The 17,417-nt window shown below is 61.4% G+C and overlaps 2 protein-coding genes across 5 annotated transcripts in view; one reads left to right on the top strand and one right to left on the bottom strand.

Moving 5' to 3' along the window:
* EZH1 (enhancer of zeste 1 polycomb repressive complex 2 subunit) overlaps positions 1-2,370 on the top strand; it is a 28,266-nt gene extending 25,896 nt beyond the window's left edge. For all 4 annotated transcript variants that reach the window (XM_028520297.1, XM_028520301.2, XM_036033931.1 and 1 more), the window contains one exon: positions 29-2,370. In XM_028520297.1, the coding sequence (XP_028376098.1) occupies positions 29-89 (61 nt within the window). In that variant the 3' untranslated portion in view covers positions 90-2,370. The remainder of the gene's footprint in view (positions 1-28) is intronic.
* Positions 2,371-2,651: 281 nt separating this feature from the next.
* CNTNAP1 (contactin associated protein 1) lies at positions 2,652-17,353 on the bottom strand. Its single transcript, XM_028522036.2, has 24 exons — positions 16,408-17,353; positions 15,396-15,497; positions 15,110-15,303; positions 14,505-14,652; positions 14,202-14,405; positions 13,460-13,644; positions 12,726-12,869; positions 11,790-12,051; positions 11,161-11,310; positions 10,738-10,909; positions 10,168-10,274; positions 9,865-9,984; positions 9,295-9,498; positions 8,939-9,095; positions 8,722-8,849; positions 8,274-8,459; positions 7,591-7,812; positions 7,123-7,362; positions 5,922-6,275; positions 5,648-5,775; positions 5,116-5,209; positions 4,697-4,942; positions 4,547-4,594; positions 2,652-4,039 (listed from the first exon to the last, which is right to left on the bottom strand). Exons 1-24 carry the CDS (start codon positions 16,469-16,471, stop codon positions 3,720-3,722), a joined length of 4,179 nt encoding a protein of 1,392 aa, XP_028377837.1. The 5' UTR covers positions 16,472-17,353; the 3' UTR covers positions 2,652-3,719.
* Positions 17,354-17,417: the final 64 nt, after the last annotated feature.

Here is a 17,417-nt window from a genome sequence, read left to right as displayed (position 1 = left end):
TCTCCTTCCTCCTCCTGCTCTGGGACAGGTACAGCCAGGCTGATGCCCTCAAGTACGTGGGGATCGAGAGGGAGACCGACGTCCTTTAGCCCCGCCGGGCCCCGCCCGCGCTTATGGTAGCAGCACTGTCTTCGCTTCCCTGCGCACACCACCGCTGCTCAGTTCCTGCGCTGCTCCGTCTCCCACGCCGAGAAAACCCCCCACCCACTCCCTCTATCGTGAGGCCTCATCGGGTCCGGCGGGAGCCACACTGTCTCAGTGAGAGGACTGACAGGCAGCTGGGGCTGGGGCTCCCAGGAATGAGCGTTGTGGGCATCGGCAGTGGCTGCTCAGGCCTCGGAGGAAGAGGGCGCAGGCGCGGGGTGGGGGATGTATGCTTGGCTGATTTCTCGTCACCCCAGCTGTGGGCCTCGGAAATCAGCTCGGGCAGCTCCTAACAAGCATCAGCCTGTGTTTCTAGCTTTCCGAATCAAGGGTCCTTAGGTCATTGGGCTGCCAGCCTGTCTCTCTGTGGTCCTAAGACCCAGAGAGGACAGGGTAAGTGACGTTTCGTACCTGGAGCCTGTGAGTGGTCTGGGTTAAAGGAGGGCCCAGCAGGCGGCACAGAAGAGATTCAGCGGGGAGATGGGTCGCCTCGCCACCTCTTCCTTCCTGGCAGGGTTCAAGCTGGAAGGGTGGGTCCTGAGCAGAGACATTCAGTGCTGGGCAGAGGGGAGCTAAGGGCCATCCCTCCAGGGGCAGAGTGGGAATCAGCCTGATGGTAGCAGTTACAACTGCCAAGCTTGGGGCCCAGCAGGCTTTGAGGACCCTCTGTGTATCCTGGAGGATGTGTTTCAGATGCCCGGGAGCGAGAGCCGGTGCCTGCTTAGCTCCTCCCAAAGTTCTAGCTTAGCAACCACAGGCAGGCATCGTGTTGCTACGGAGGAAGCGTGAAAGGCGTGCCAGGCTGGGCGTGAGCGCTCTGCTTCCCTGGATCTGTAGTTGTTCCCAGGCCTTTTGCTCCCCTTAGAGGCCAGGCCCACGGAGCCACTGTTGCTTATCCCTTCGGGTTGATGGGTGCCGGCCAGGACTAGGGGGAAGGTCGTTGGTGTGACTGGCTTTCCTGTCTGTAGCACCTGCTGTTGGAAAGGGCGAGCTGACGGTGTGTGTCGGAGGTGGGCCAGGGGCTCCCACGTTGCACGTGTTTAGCTAGGATGGCGTCCTGTGTGTGCGCTGCGGACTGGCAGGGGGTGTTTGCAGTGTCAGGAAGACTGCCTGGGCCAGTCCGTGGTGCCGTTCTCTCTGGGATTCATGCAGAGCAAAGCACTTTATTTCTTTTAGAAGGTCTGTAGATTGGGGTAGAGTTTGAGCCAAGGTTTCTGAGGTCCTTGCCCAAATCCCATTCCTGAGGGAGGGGAAGGAGAGAGGTGGGAGATTTCCCTCCAGCTCTGTCTCATTGCCTGGGGGAGGCGGGAGGGGCTGCCTGGACACAGAAGAACTCAGCGAGCAGAGGCCGGCACGAGGAGCTGCCCAGTGCCTGTGGCCGGTGTGCTGAGCTGGCAGGGAGCAGGGGGCGTTGTGCTGGGTAAAAAGGCCATGGGCAGGCACAGACAGGCCTGGGGAGGGTCAGAATAGGGAGCAGGCTGCTCTTTCCCAGTCTGTGCTGATCACCCCCTCCCTCCAGCCCCGCCGGCTGCCCCGTGAAGCAGTGAGTGAGCGGGATTCCCTCTGGCTGAGCGGCTGTCCAGGGATTTTCGTGGGACACGCGCACACACACACAGTCACCCACTCTCACTCACCACACTGTGGGCACGTGCACGTCACAGGGCACACTCCCAGCGGCAACTGCCAGAAGCCCCTTCCTGCCTGATGGGGGCAGCCCCACGTGATCCTGAAATGACCTTCCGCTGCGGTTTGTGTTGGTCGTGAGTGGGGGACACCTTCCGGCTGAACTGTGGGCTCTGAACTACTCATACATGACAGGGAAAACCAGAGACGGGGCAGGAGGAGGAGTTGAGTCTGTCTGAGATGCCAGGGACCGGCCGTGAGGAATAGGTGGAGAAAACTCAACCCGCAGCCTTCGAGGGGCTGGGCGGACCCCGCCCTGCCCTCAGTGTGCAGGTCACTGTGGTCAGTCCCCTCCGTCCCCGGTGTCAGGCCACCAACGCTCCTGTCTCTCCAGCGTTGCCATCCTCCTTCCCTGCTGGCCCCCACCTCTCATGACGGGTGCCAACCCCTGCCCCCAGACGAGGAACGGTGAATGGAGTGAGGCAGTGGGGGGCGGGGGAGGCCGATACGTGTGCGGCTTTATTGCCAGTGAATTTCACGCACTTTAAAGTCCTGTGGCTTGTGACCTCTTATGTGAATAAAGTGGCAGAATCCATGTTGGCACATTGTGTACCGTCTGCTTTGGGGCTGGAAGGAGCCAGGGTTGGCAGTACAGGGCAGTTCGGGCTGAAGCTTTTGTATTCTGACCCCCACTTGTCTGCTGAGGTCTGGCGCCGCCCGGGGAGCAAAGGGGTCGGTGCGAACCTGCCAGGCTCCTGGTGGGTGACACAAGGATTCCCAGGGCTCCCCTCAGAGATTTCCGGTCCCTCAGATTAGTTCCCTTAAAGCCACTGCACTTACCTGCCGCCCCCACCCAGCCAGGACACCAGCCACCGCACACAGACTGGGGCTCTGCCACTCTGCTTTATTGGAACGGCGCCGAGTCCGAGAGCACAGCTTCGGAGTGGAGGCCGGGTCAGGCCGGCGGAGTGCCCGGCCGGCCTCCCTCCCGGGGCTTCCAGCACAGGAGAGGCGAACTGCAGACGGTGGCCCCAGCACAGGACAGGACAAATTGATTGATTTTTTCTTTTATATATAAACTGATAATTTAAAAATTAGAGTGATATATAGTGGTCCTCTAGAGACAAACTTTGCAACAAAAAATATATATATAAAGAATATGACCTCCTGGACAAAGGAAGCAGCATCTCTGAGCAGAAGAAAGGGCTCCTCATGCACTGGAGAGGGGGCCAAGCCTTCGGACAGGCAGCGAGCCTATTGCATACCTTGGAAGAGGGAGGGAGAGGCAAGGGCTGGCTAGTCAGTGTCTGCATTATTTTTTTCTATGTTGCAAGTTTTTATGGCTTTGGCTAAAGCATGTGAAGCAGCGGAGGTACTAAAGTGCTAAGCTGAGGCCTCTCAGTCTTTGTAAAAAAACAAAAAACAAAAAAGGAGGAGCATGGGGGCCAGAGATGAAGCCCTCCCTAGCCCCCAGCTGAGTGGACACAGATGGAAGACATTCCGTAGGGCAGGGGTCAGACTGGGGGATGTGATTTAGCCACCTCCTCCCCCATACCTTGTGCATCCCTACAGCCCCACACATCTGTCCCCGCTGAGATTGAATGTTTGAAGAGAGACAGTTAATCTCTTCTGCATTCTGTTAATCCCTGGCAGCAGCTGGGACAGGGATGGCGGGAAGGGCCTGTCTTTACCCCATGAGGCTTCTCCTCTGGGGCAGAAAAACAATCAGGAGCCTGGAGAAAGGAAACGGGCAAGGCATTGGTTTAGGCAGTGAGGCTTGGCCACTCCCTTTGGTCCCAGCTGTGGCTCTGCCCACCCGACTTGGCGGGAGGGGCATCTTCTGTGAGAGTAGAACCAGCTAAGAGGAGCCAAATGTCCCTGACAGGGTTGGGTCGAGACAGGTACTGGGGGGGGTTCGAGAAAATGGTCTTGGTCCCTGAAGCCCTTCTGATTCACTCAGACCTGGACTCCTCCAGGATCTGGGGTAGGTTTTGGTCCCGGGGACCAGGGGCTGGGGCTGGGGCCGGGGCCGGGGCTGGGACCGGGGCTGGGGCCGGGGCTGGGGCTGGGGCTGGGGCTGGAACTTGGGTGGGAGCTGGTGCAGGGGCTGGGGCCTGGGCAGAGCCTGAAGTGGGTAGGGGAGGTTTGCCGCCAGGGTAGTCGTGAGTGGCCTTGGGCTCGTTGGTGTGGTAGGAACCCTTGTAGCGATGATTTTGCAGATAGAAGAGCACCAACATTCCTATCAGTCCCAACAGCAGGAAGGCCACCAAAACTGAAGGGGGGGAAAAAACATTTCAGGGCAGATCTGCAGGATTTCACCTGCACACAGACGCACATGCACACTTCCGACTAAAGCACACATGTGCACTGCACCAGCATCTGCTGTGCAACCCCATCAGGCTTTCCCAAGTGTCCGCTGGGTCTGAACCCCTGGATTCTGTTTCCCCTGCCGTCTTCTGCTTCTAATGCTCTCTCTTTACGTCCCTGGTGGTTCCTGCCGTCTCTTCTCCCTCTAGATGTTACTGTATCCCCATTCCCTCATCCCTGACCTGTAGCCCCATCTTAATAATTCAGTTAAAAGCGCAGCATCCTCAAGCACTTAAAAACCTCCAGCTCCATTATGTGCCACCTTCAGCATAGCCTGTCTCATCCTTCTCCACACTGCCATGTGCCTGGTGCCTGCGCCACCCCTCGGCTCCTCCGGGCACGCGGGGCGGGGAGGGGGTGCTGCCGGTCAGAGGGCGGGGTCAGGAGGTCGGGGCGAGATGGCACTACTCACAGCCTAGAAGTATGGCGACCCATCCTTCGTCGTGGTAGTACGGGAAGTCTGAAGAGGAGAAAGCACTAGTTAGGAGAAGCCTCCCTCCTTACGTGGTTAAAAAACCATCTTCTTTCCCCGTCCCTGCTCTTCCGTGTCCCGGGGACGTACCTGGGGGCAGGTACCAGGGGTCCAGCTCAGGCGGCACCTCTGCGAACAGGCGCGGCATGGCTCCGCAGTTCGACTCGGACAGGTCTCCCTGGACTCGGAGGGCCTCGGCCAGCTCCGCAGTCATGGGTCGGGGGGTCCGGAAGTGGGTCTTGAGGGGAGCCACGTTGTTGAACCGGACACCGGACAGGCAGCCCGAGAAACCCGGGGTGTTGTAGCGCTGGATCTCTGGGTCGATCACTCCCGTCTCTGGGGGGGAGGGAGGAGCCGTGGCCCGCCGGCAGCCCTGCCCCCTCTCTCCATCCATGGGTGCTCACTCACCGCCCCCTGCACCGCGAGTCCCAGCTCCTCCCTGCTCTTCCAGGCCCCGGGGACTTCTCCCACGATCCCTTACCCAGAACGCAGCGGCACCCGCAGCTTACCCATGACGCGGCCTAGATACAAGGCCTTGGGCGAGTCCAGCTGGCTGTCCACCAGCAGCGAGAATTTCTGTTCTGTCAGCGGGAAGTAGTCCACCTGGCAGGGGGGTGCGGGGGAAGGAAATGAGGGGGAGGACCAGAGGCAGACGCAGCCACGGTCACGCAGGAACTCGGCCCAAACTCCGTCCACCCTGGTGTACGTCCCGGCTTCGTCCTCGGCGGGTGGCCCCCGGGCCCAGAGGTCGGGTTGGGCGTGGAAAACCCGACAGCCTGGCTCACAGCCAGTGGTTTGACTCTGGGAAAACCACGGTACTCCCCAGGTCCATGCAACGATTTGTAAAACGGAGCTGTAAGAACACCTGTGTCCCTGAGCTCCCGTGAAGCCCGTCGTTAGAGTCACACGAGGTAACAAGTGGGAGGGTTCTCCGTGGACTGGCACGTGCTCTACAAATGCTCAACATCTGACACGTCCCCGGGCGCCCCCACCTGGGCCGTGAGGCTACGGTGGGAGCCGGGCCGCCTCGCTCGCACACACCTGGACGGACAGGCTGCGGTAGACCCGGGTGATGTTGACGCTGTGGGGCTGGCCGTCTGTGACGGGGCGGGTGGTCAGTTGGTACACGTAGGGGCTGGTGCCCAGCTGGTATCGCAGCTGCAGAGTCCCTGGGGGGGCGCGGAGGGGAGGTCTCCTCTCAGGTCCTACGGCCCCCATTTTCCAGGGTTCTCGCAGGTATCAGCGCATCAACGGTCGTGACCTCAAAGTGCCGGGAGGAGCCGGAGTAGAGGGGGAGCGCCAGCCGGGAGCTTACCGTCCTCCTTGATGAGCACGGCCATGTAGTCACGCACGAAGGAGCTGACGTAGAGCAGGACGGCGGGGGCGGAGTGCGTGCTGAAGCTGAAGGACACCTCCTCTCCAGTGACGTTGTACACGGGGCCCCGGTAGCCCGGCACGGGCCGGCCGGGCTGCGGGTAGTCGGGCAGACGGTAGCCGGGGCCGTGGTAGCCCGGCACGTAGCCAGGAGTGTCGTAGCCAGGGATGTAGCCCGGCTCGTAGCCCGGCACCGGCCGGCTCAACATGTGGGAGAACTCCTGGGCGGCGGAGCGCAGCGCGGACTGCAGGTTATAGCGCATCCAGGTGCCGGGCTCAAAGAAGCCGCCGATATCTGAAGGCAGAGGCGGGGAGATCAGGGCTTCGTCCCCACCTTAAGACACTGTCTGTGTCAGCCACACACACACCCCCGCCCCTGGGACTTGCCTTCGGTTTCCGCCACCAACCACAGTTTCATCTCATCCAACCCCTGCGTTTTACAGGTGGGGAAACCGAAGCTCAGATGGGTAGTGACTTGCTTAAGAATACACAGTAAGTGGGGAGCCAAGATTAGCATGGAGACGGCGTGAGCCCGTTCAGCACCTTCCCCGCTACTCACACTTCCAGGCCGAGGCCAGAGGCCTCCTCCTGCTGGTCCCTCAGCCCCTACATGTCCCTAACTCCGCCAGACTTGCCATCAACGACCCACCTGCTCTCACAGCCTCCTAGACCAGCCTCGGGGAGGACGCGGTCTGGGTGTGCGTGCGGAGGTCTTGCTGTGGTGAATGGCAAGGCTCTCCTTAACCGAGAACCAGGTTGGAGGCGGGTTTTAGGAGTGCAGCGCTTGCCAACTAGGGAGTGGCATAGGAGGACCTCATGCAGCCTGAGGTGGGTATGCTTGCAAGGGGGGTAACCTGTGTTACCTCGGTGACAGGGGAAGACGGGAAAGTTATTTGCTTGTTGCGTTTGAGTTCTTTTCCTACCACCTCGCTGTGCCACCCGTCTCTTGTCCCATGTCGGGCCTTTGGAGTCACCCGGCATCCTCAGCGGCCCGACGGCCCCGGCTTAGGGCTCAGGGACCCACATACAGCTCCAGCTTTCTTCTGGCGCTGCCCTGACACCCTCCTCCCTTTCTTCCCTGCTGCCCCTGCTTCTCCTTACACCCTGGGGCTCCCAGTCCTCCCACAGCCAGGAGCACCCACCGTGGTTGCAGTATGGTCCATCAAAGGCCGTGAGGTCACAGTCACACGTGTAGTAGCTGTAGCGCTCCACGCAGCGGCCTCCGTGGAAACAGGGGAAGCGGGGGTGGGCGCAGCGGCCCGTGCAGTTGGGCGAGGTGCCCTCGGAGGCGTTGGCGCGGCCTTCCAGGTTCAGGGTCACTCCGTTCAGACGCATGGCCCTCAGGCAGCCCACGAAAGGGCGCCTCTTAAACTCTGCCGACCCTGAGAGTGGCGGGCAGGTCAGGAAATGGATGAAGAAGGAGAAACGAGTTGGGGCTGGGGAGGGAGCCGAGGGAGCCAGGGGCTGGAGAGGAAAGGGGTGCCTCTGGCTCACTGGGAAGCAGAGGGGGCTGGGAGCTAGGATGTGGGGTCCCTGGGAACGAACAGAGCAGCCTCGAGAGGGTGGGGAGGTTGAGGAGGCCTCGGACCTGCCCCGGGGCTGCCACTCACCCACGTAGAGGGGCTGGTCGTACTCCAGCCAGATGTAGGTCTGCAGGGGCATCGGCCGCACCACCCAGGGCCGGTGGTCCACCCGGAGCCGCGCCTGCTTCACGTTGATCTCGGCCCGCACCAGGTGCCACTCATCGTCGTTGAACTCAAAGTCCTCCGAGTGCACCGTGAGGTTCTCGTCTCCGTTCCCCACGTTGAAGGCGAAGACCACGTCCCGGGATGCTGGACAACGTGGGGGGGGGGGGGAGACTCAGATCGCTCAGCCACCACCACCTCTCTTCTTCACTCGGAACCCCTGGAATGGCCCTCCACTGTGCCCACGGCCTGGGACAAAACCCACAAACGTCCTGAGCCCTCGTACCCCAGGTCTCTCCCAAAGTTACAGACCCCTGAGCCAGCTTCCCAGCCCCCACTTCTCAGGTCAGAAGCATAGCCGGTCAGGTAGGAGTCCAGCTCCCTCATTCCCAAATAAGGAGCCCGAGGCCCAGAGAGGCGAACGGGGTGCCCCAGGGCACAAAGCCAGCTTCCCAGACGGGGCTGGGCCCAGACCCCGGGGTCATCGAACACCCGTGCCATCCTGCCCCTCACGGGGGCATCCGCCCTGGTCTCTCGCCCCAGCCCCCGCCCACCCCGTGTCTCCCCAGAGAGTGTCACCCCTCGTTCTCCCCAGCACGTCTGCTCACTGTTCAGTTCCACTCGCACGTAGGGCCGGCACCACTGGTAGTACGGGCCCCCCATGTTCTCCAGGAAGACCCCTGAGGGAGCCGAGGTCCGGAAGTAGAAGGAGATGTCCAGACTGTGGTTGGCGCAGATGGGAGGGAAGCGCAGGGTAGTCCCGGTGTGGAAGGAGATGGTGTTCCAGGAATTGCCTGGGAAACCAGGGGGAGGCAGGCCTTGTCGGGGAGGGGGGAGTGAGGGAGCCTCAGGGCAGCTGGGGGAGGGAAGGCCAAGGTGACAGCGGGGAGACCAAGGACTGTAATGACAGAGCAAGGTGTGGAGGAGCAACACGGGGAGGAGGGGGTTATTGTAGCAGGGCCCGGGGTGTCTGGCCATGTGTCCTGCAAGCACCCAGTGGGTCAGGTGGCCTAGAGCCGACCCTGGAGGGTACACAAAAGGGGGCCTGCCACTCACGGTCGCCGTAGCAGCGCAGAGGCCTCAAGAAGAACTGGGCCTCGGAAGTGGAGCGGTTTGTGTCCCCCACCACCACCTGAGTGACAGGCAGGTGGTCCACAAAGGTCAGCAGTCCCTTGTCGGTCCTCCTGCGGGGGCGAGACGGAGCAGCAGCTCAGCCCCCGCCTTTCACGTGCCCGGGACCCCAGAAAGCCCCATATCCCTTTGCCGCCCTCACCACTGGGGCTGATCAGCGTCACAGTTGCAGTGCAGAGCAGGGTCCACACAGCTCCGGTCCAGGCCACAGGCGCAGCGCTGGATCCCAGGCTGTGAGCCTCCCCAGTAGAAGTGCTGCTCCTCGTTCCGGCCAATCCAGAAGCTGTACGGGTAGCCTCCTGGGGAAGGGGGGCAGGCGGCTTCCAGGCCCTGTCCCCCCACCGGCCTCCGGGGTCCCCTCTCGCCTTCCTAACCAGCCCGGGCTCTTGAGTCTTCTAGCCCAAGGCTCCAGCTTCACCACCTGGTTTCTTTCTCCCAGGCCCCCGCTGGCCTCCCCTCCGGCTCTCCCCCTCCCCCTCCCGGCCCCCCAGCCCCCACCTGCAGTGTTGAGCAGCCGGGAATTGTAGCAGGAGAATTCGATCCACTGTTCACAGTGCTGGGAAGCGTTGGCCAGGGCACTGACTTCCTCCCAGGATGCATTCCAGTACTGGACAGCCCCCAGGAATGGCCGCTCCATGCTAGAGCCCGTCACCCGAGTTGTCCACAGCCTGTCGTGCCGCACAACTGTCCATGCCCGGTTCTCTGGGGGAGGAGCAGGGACAGCTTTGGCTGGAGATGGGCATTCTCTACCCACCCCTCTGCCCGCCTCCACCGCTGCTGCTGCAACTCGGAGCCAACAGAAGCGGCCGGCAGCTGCGCTCCAGCCCGGCTCCGGGTCCCGGGCCCTGTAGGCTGGAGGGGAGGCAGCTGAAATGGACCTGGAAGCTGGAATTTATCCGCAAGGCTAGGTTACAAATTCGGGAGTGTCGCTTTTCCCTCCTGCCCTCCTTCAACCCCACCGCAGGTTGCTCCTCCTGGCCACTGGCCACCCTTCACTCCTTCCCTGCTTCCCCCACAACCCAGCACAGCCTTGCCAGCTGCCCCCCCCCACCAGTCAGAACCCCTTACCTCGGATGTCACAGTACACCACGAACGGCTTCAGGGGGCCACTGCCATCGGGGTCGATGGTGAAGTTTCCCGAAGTTTTCCCACTAAGCCGATAAGCCTCACAAGATTCCTTATACAAAGCTGGTAGGTGGCAGGTGGTGGGGGGTGGGGGAGGGGAGCAATTATGGGTTCAGAGGGCTAGGAGAGCCAGCCCCACCACCTCTAGTGGCCTCATGATCCCTGGCAACCTTCTCCTGACCACCCCCCTCCCCCGCCCCGACTGTCCCTGACTGACCCCCCATATCCCACGAGTGAAAGGCTTACGTTCGTGGCAGGTCACCCCCTTGTAGCCGGTCAGCTCACAGTAGCAGATGAAGTCATCCCAGGACTGGTAGCAGCGCCCGTCATGCTCACACATGTTGGGGCTGCACCTAAGGAAAGGGCCGGCACCCAGGGCAGAAGCCTCACTGGGAGCCCGGGGGTGGGGTCTGACCCCCACAGGCTCCGCTCCCAGCCCCCGAGAACTCCAGAGCCCCACAAGAGACACCTTGCCCGATAGCCAGATGCGGGCCAAGATGCCAGGTCCTCGGGCAGGCCTCAGGGCTCAAGGACCATTTCCCCTCCCCTAAAAGAACAGATAATGCTTTGTACCCCACCCCCTGAAGAAAACCTTCTAGGACCAAGAAATAGATTCCTCACTTCCATTCTGAGCATAGGTCGCTTTAAGGGAAGATACAGGAGGTGAGAGGTCACGGAGGAATCATCTCCGGGTGGGAGACTGAGGAGCTGGGACCAGAAGACAGATTCCTGAGAAAGGCCACCCCCTTTGGGACATCATGGAGGAGGGCTTTGAAGGGGGTCACACCTCCAGCAGGGAGAGGCGCTTCGGGATACCTGTCAGTGATGCCACACGTGTCGAAGAGGATCTCGGCGAAGTAGCCCAGCCGCCGGCCCTCCACCAGCGTCAGGTTGACCAGCTGGCCGTCCACCTTGAACAGCTCCATGCAGCCATGGAATGCGGTCTGGTTGGAGTGGCAGTCCCATCGACTGGCTGGCTTGGGACAACCTGGAGCAACCGCCCCTGTGAGGCCCTCCCCGCAGGACCCCCCGAGACCCCCCCCCAGAGGGAGATGCCGAGGCAGAGCCAGACATGAAGGGAAGAGGGCAGCGGGTGATGGCGGTGACTTTGCAGGCCCCAGAGTGGAAAGCGGGGGGGTCTATCCTTACACAGCTCTCTGTGTCGTCCCACCTGGGTGGGCTCCGGTGGCAGGCTTCCCTCCCGGGGACAGGGGTCGGGCCAGGTTAGCCGCCACTTACCTCCAAAGAAGTACGAAGTCCCCGTACGGATCAGCAGCGGGTACGAGACCCTGACCTCCGCCCCCTCCACATCGTCAATGCTGATGACTGCGTGGTTGTCCTGTGCGGCGAAGTTCACCTCGTGCCAAAAGCCATCGTTCAGGCGGAACCCTGGACAGGAAAGGAGGCTGCTGTGTGGGGTGGGAAAGCACCAGGCAGGGCCTGGGAGAAATGTGTCTTCCGTGGGGAGGCAGGACCCCCCCACTCTGTGTTCCCCTCCCATTGTCACGCTTATCACACCGAACGGTGGCATCTGAGTGTCTCTCCTCACCATCCATAACCCCAGCAGGGTGTACGGAGTCTGCGAAGTTATAAATGAGCAACAACCGCCTCCAGAGGCCCCTTGGAGCTGGAGAGTGTACCAGGACTCTCAGCCTTCCCACTTCTCCCAGCACCTAAGGCCCCTGAGGTCTGCCCGAGCTGCCTGCGTCCTCTCCCACCTTTTCCCAGGGTCCGGGGACCTCCCACTCTGCTCCCCTCACCCCCTCACTTTCCCATATGCAAGGCCTCAGGCCAGGCCTACCACCTCCCCAGCTCTCCTCTGCCCTTCTCCGGCCTCCTGGTGCCCCGCACCCCTGTCCACCCCTCACCAGCGGCGAACTGCAGCTTCTTTCGGCCCGTCTGCGCGATGGACACGTTGACCTGCCCTTCGCTGAGCATCAGCTCCACGTGGCCCAGCCCGTCCCCCAGTTTGGAGTACAGCAGCAGACCGGTGAGGTCCCAGGTGCGGAAGCGGAAGGACACCGCCAGGCGGCCGCGGCGCGGGAAGCCGGGCACCTGCAGGAAGTTGTGAGGACCTCCGAAGTTGACCGGGTGAGGAACCGGGTCCAGGCAGCGGAAGGCCACCTTACCCTGGGGGCGAAAGTGAGGATCCATCAGTAGCCGAAAGCACGGGGCTCTGCTGGGAACCCTGTCTCCATACTGGTCTAAGGTCTTTGTCCCAGCACTCTCTGGGCGCTGGGCGTGCGAGCCAGCGAGGGGGCCTAGGGGTACGACCTCCACCCCTGGCTGTTATCACTCCTCTAGACACATGTCCAGCTGTAGAGGGGGTCTACGCTCGCTCGCTATCACTGATCTAAACCGTCTTCAGGGCGGCCTCCTCCTTGCTTCCCACGGCCAGAGGCGATTCCTGCAGGCTTTACGGCAGCCTCACTGAATTGCGCGCTGCTGAGCTGGGGGGCGGGGATCCCACCAAAACGGCCCTGAGTTCAAGTCCCCACTAAGAGGCCACACCACTGCGCGGGCCCTGGCTGCGCCTCTCCAGGCCTCTGCACCTTATTTTCCTCATCTCTTCATTGAGGAGGTGGATGGCCAGACCACAGCTTCCTAACGGGGCGGTAGAGGGGTGAACTTTGCACTTCCTGCGATTGCCTGATGCCCCCCCCCCCCCCCCACGCCCTTTGAGCACCTGGCTGCGGAGAGGTCCTGGGCTTTTGTCTGATTGTCAAGATCTCTTCCCGCGCCACCTCGGCTTTCCGAGCCGCTCCGATGTCCCTCCCGTTCTCCCAGACCCCCTGCCCACTGGCCTCGAAGGTGATCCGCGAATGGCGCCGCACAGCCAGGTCCGCGATGTTGACCCGGTTGAAGATGATGTTCTCTATGCAGCCACGGAAATTATGCCGATAGCCGAGGTTTTTCCGCGCGGCGCCCACCAGGCCCCCGACGAACATCTGTGGGCGGGGCAGGGGGGTGAGGTTCCCTGGGTGCGGGAGCGCGCACGCGGGGGCGCGCGCACTTCCCTGGCGCTCCCAGCCATACAGCTTTGTAAAAGACTTGAAATACGCATTTCCCCGGGATCGGTATTAAAGCTGTAAGCTTGCTGGCCCCCCCACCCCACTCCGAAGTTTGGGTTCTAGTCTTGAATCCACCACAACGTGGCTGCACGCCCCTGGACAAGTCCATACAACTTTCTGGGATTCTTCCCATGCAGACCGAGGCCAGGGTCTTTACCCACTCCACAGAGTTGGGCAACCCAAAGGGGTAATTTTCTCATCTCTCCCAATCCCCCACATCCAGATTTCCAAACCGCATCTCAGCAGTTCTGGGGGGGGGGGGCGCCCCAGGGATCTGCATGTTAACAGCAACAACGACAAAAACCCAGGCCTTTGTGTGAGCTCCAGGTTTGCCAAAAGCTTCCAGGATATTCAGAAACCGGAAAGCAAGGGCTTACGGTTGGATGGTGGAGACAAGTGCTGCCCTCCGTCCCCCACCAACCCACCCAGAACCCCACTCAGTCAGAAGAGCCTCCTGCTCTGCTCACCTCCGTGTCCAGGTTCAGTCTCTCGAAGTCGCCGTTGAGAATAAAACGCTGCACGTAGCCGTCCAGGGTGAGATTGGCTTGGCGGCCAAATCGGTCCACACGCACATAATGCCAGTGCTGGTCATTGAGGACCCCGCCCGCGCTCACCGACGTGTGTCCCGGCCTTGGTTGGATGGGGCTGCTGCCTGAGGGGCAATAGGGCTAGGTCAGGCCTTGAAGCCCCAGTAGCCCCCCCGCCCCCCACCAAGCAGCAGCCAGGGAGGGTGGGCATACAGAAAGTGGACCACCCGGAGTCTGGGATGGAGTGGTGGTCATCGGCAAGGACATGACTTAGGGTGAGACAGTTAACCTCTTTGAGCCTCTGTTTTCCTATCGGTAAAGCCTGGAGCATGATAGCTGCTTCTACTTCATCATGTGGATGTCCATCCCCCCCCAAAAAAACAACAACCAATTAGATACAAAAATAATGGCCATTTAGTGTGTGTGTAATGTTTTTACAATGAGGCTGGGACTGGAGAAGTGCCTCGTCCAAGGTCACACCGCTAGCAGGCAGTAGAGCTGAGACTGGGATCCAGTCTGCTCACTCGCTGTCCAGTGTTTTGCTAGCACCAGATTCTACGCGCCAAAGGCGGGGTGCTTGGTCCGAACAGAAGAGGGCTTCCGGAGCAGGCGCGGGGTCGCGGAGAAGGTGCGGCGCAGCGCGCGGCTGCAGCGCCTCAAGAGTCGCACCCGGCTCGCTCACCCAGGCTCATGTGCAGCAGCAAGTGCGCCCCCTTCAACTCGAGCGTCACGTAGTCGCCCTGGAAGCCCTCAGCGTGCACCAGGAGCCCGTCCTTCTCTTCCGTCTTGAAGCTGAAGGCGATCACGTCCCACAGGCTTCGGCTGACCCCTCGCGGGAAGCGGTACGAGATGGCATCATCGCCGTCGAAATAGAGCACATCGGACTCTGCGCAAACGATGGTAGGTGGGCCGGGGGCCGGGGAGGCTGTGTGTCTCCCCGGGCTCCCTCCACGACCTCCGACCTCCGACCTCCGCGCGCACTCACTGTAGGGGCAGCCGTAGAGGCCCAGCCTCAGGCCGATCTTGCCGCGCGGGTTCCAGGCCAAGGGCACGATGCGGATGTAGCGCGCGGTGAAGTGGTAGTGCAGGTCGTGGCGCACCACCGCCGAATCGTTCACGTTACCGAAGAAGGTCTGAGGGGGAAGGGGAGAGGAGTGACCGGGTCCCCACCCGGGCTTGTTTCCCAACAGCCTCCCAGCCCACAGTTGTCACCACCAGCCAATCTCCACTTCCCAAAAACCAAATACTCCTTGATCCCCCCCCTTTCAGGACTTGATGCAAACACAGTTCCCCTAGCCTAGAGTGTCCTCTCCCACTATCACATTATTTCCTCGAAGCTCAACTCAGAGGTCACCTCCTCCAAGGAGCTCTCCCAGATTTTACCCTAAGGTAGTCAAACCCTGCCATCTGGGAGTGTCTTGCACACATGGCGAGCTTACAGTCCCTCTGGACGGAGTCTCTGGAACAGAAGTCACTGTCCCTCATCTGTGCCCTCACCATCACCTCCTCCCCTCCCCCACAAGGGAATGCCCAGCCCAGGTCGCAAAGCTGAAGAGGTTCCTCAAGGGCACATGCAGGAGGCCGGAGTACCGCATTGTGCCCTTGCTGGTAGAATGGCGTCCAGCTGTCCACTCGGTCTCCATAGAGCAGCATGTAACGTGTGACCCAGTCCCAAGAGTTAAAGGAGCCCTGTGTGGCCACAGCCCGAATCCGGTGCTTCTTCATTAAGTCGATCTGCAGCCAGGGATTCGGGTCCCCGATCCGGGGAGACCATCCGCTTATGCCTACAGAAGGGGCGAGGGCTTTCACCGCTGGCTCCCCCTTTGCCCGCGGCCCTCCAGATCCCCCCCACTCCTCCATGGGGCCAGGCGCTCACCGTGCAGCCGGGCGAAGCGCGCCGTTGTGAAGAGCCCATAGTAGGAGGAGGCACCTAGGGAGCGGTAGTACAGGGGCCCGACCAGCTCTTCGTCACAGCCATCTGGGGCGGGGGAACAGACACAGCGGTAGGGACAGCCCCTCCCAGCCCTTCTCAAAGGCCCTGCACACCGATCCACTAGAGCTCCTCCTCCTCCTTCTCCTCCTCCTCCTCCTCAGTTCCCCAGAGGCAGACCCAGCCCTAACTTAAGCCATCTAATCAGCCCAGGCCGCAGCCACCCCTGCACACTCAGGGGAAGAAGCTACCTTCTTTGGGGGGAACCCTTAAGCCAGACCCTCCGAAGTCCCGTTCCTGCTTTGATACCCACGGGGCTCAGCATTCCCCAACACGCAGTCTGACACTGAGCGTCTTTCAGAACCCGAGGCAGCCTGACAGCAACCCGGCTGCATCCGGAGCAGCACTCCCACTCATCAGCCTCCCCAACCTGCCCCGATCCAGATCCAGGCCTTGGTCCCAGCCCCAGCGGGTCCTGGCACCATCATCAGCTCCACGTCCAGCCTTAGCAACCATCAGCCACCAACTCCTGCTGGGATCCCAGCCCCGAAGTCCAGCCCTCACCCCCAAACCCTAGCCCCTGGGCCAGTGTCAAGCCGAACCCCAGCCCCTGGAAAAACCTTAACCCAGCCCAGGGTCACCAGTGACACCTTTATCCCCAACCCTCAAACCCAGACACCAGCTCCGCCTTGGATCTTAGTGCCAAATCCCGGCCGGGCCGACTCTATCCCCGGCTCCAGCTCCGAGCCCAGCCCCAGCCCCAGGCGCACGCGCCAGCTTCGGAGCTGCATTGCGGAGCGCGGGGGAGAGGAAGGAAAAGATGAAAGAGAGCGAGAGAGCCAGCGCGCGCCGGCCGAGAAGGGACCCCGACCACCCAGCCGCAATGCGGTTCGGGACGCGCCCTGCAGGCTTTGAACTCCCGGGCCCGACCCTGCCGGCCTCCGAGCCCCGCACTCACAGTAGCCCCAGCCCTGAGCTCCTGAAACCGCGGCGAGCAGGATACAGAAGAGCCGGAGACTCATCCTGCAGGGATGACGGGTCTCCGCGGCCGCCTCCCGGTGCCCGGCTGGGGCTAGGGCTCCAGTTCCAGCTCTGGCTCCCAGCTCTCCTGGGGTTCGCAGCGGGTCACTGTCTCTCCTCCTCACCCACCCTCTCTCTCCTCTCCCCCAACCCTTCTCCCCCCGCCCCCCCTCCCTCAGTCGCTCCTGGTTCTCCGCTGTTCTCTCTGCTCTCCTTTCCACCCTCTGTCCTCTCACCTCCCCCCTCCCCAGCCTCTCTTTCCTAGCACGCGCCGCTTTCCCAGACCCCGCGCAAGCGCGCGCCTCAGCCTTGCTTCGAAAGGGCGGGGGTAGAGAGCCTCCAGCCACCGGGAAATACCCTGAATAACCGCGGCTGGCAAGGACTGTGGCCGCAGGGGTGGGGGAAGGGAGGTCGTGAAAAATCCGAGGTGTGGCTGTGGGGGGCGAGGGTTGCCTGTGGACGGGGAGAAGAATAAGTAAAAGATTCTGACCTCTTCCAAAGGCAAATTACGAGTATGTTCCAAGCACCTTTGCTAGGCACCCTCATAACCCTGTGAATTCAGCATTTTTACCTTTTACTCCACTTTGCAGATGAAAATCCGGAGGTTCAGAGAAGTAAACAAACAACAACAAAAAAACTTACGATCACACAGGTAGCTAGCAAACGAGATATTCCAAAAAGCCATTCCTTTTCTACTGAGATACATTGTTTTTTTTTAGGGGGTGGAGTGGTTAAATTAGGTAGAGAGGGCCCACGGACCCTAGTACCCACCACCCTCTTGGCCCCTCTCCCCGCCCCTTCCTTCCTGTCCCACTAGTTTAACTTCTCTCCCCAGTGGCTATACCTCAGAAACCTGCATAGCCAGAGAGATGGGGACTGAGCCCACAGAACAGGTGGGACTGGGGGCAGGGAGGGGAGGACTGCGGAGAGGGAGGGAAACGGAAAGGG

Source organism: Phyllostomus discolor, chromosome 8 (genome assembly GCF_004126475.2).
Source record: "Phyllostomus discolor isolate MPI-MPIP mPhyDis1 chromosome 8, mPhyDis1.pri.v3, whole genome shotgun sequence".
Lineage (NCBI taxonomy): Eukaryota > Metazoa > Chordata > Mammalia > Chiroptera > Phyllostomidae > Phyllostomus > Phyllostomus discolor.
The sequence above is the reverse complement of the archived record's forward strand: the minus strand, read 5'-3'. Positions and strand labels throughout refer to the sequence as shown.

Bases quoted from the DNA above. Each gene is read 5' to 3' on its own strand.
- CNTNAP1 (XM_028522036.2), bottom strand. From the start codon at position 16,471: ATGAGTCTCCGGCTCTTCTGTATCCTGCTCGCCGCGGTTTCAGGAGCT. The intron at 12,052-12,725 runs GCCAGTGGGCAG...TTTCGCCCCCAG, and splicing joins ATTCGCGGATCACCTTCGAG to GGTAAGGTGGCCTTCCGCTG. The intron at 5,776-5,921 runs GTAAGCTCCCGG...GCGCCCCCCCAG, and splicing joins CGTGCTCATCAAGGAGGACG to GGACTCTGCAGCTGCGATAC.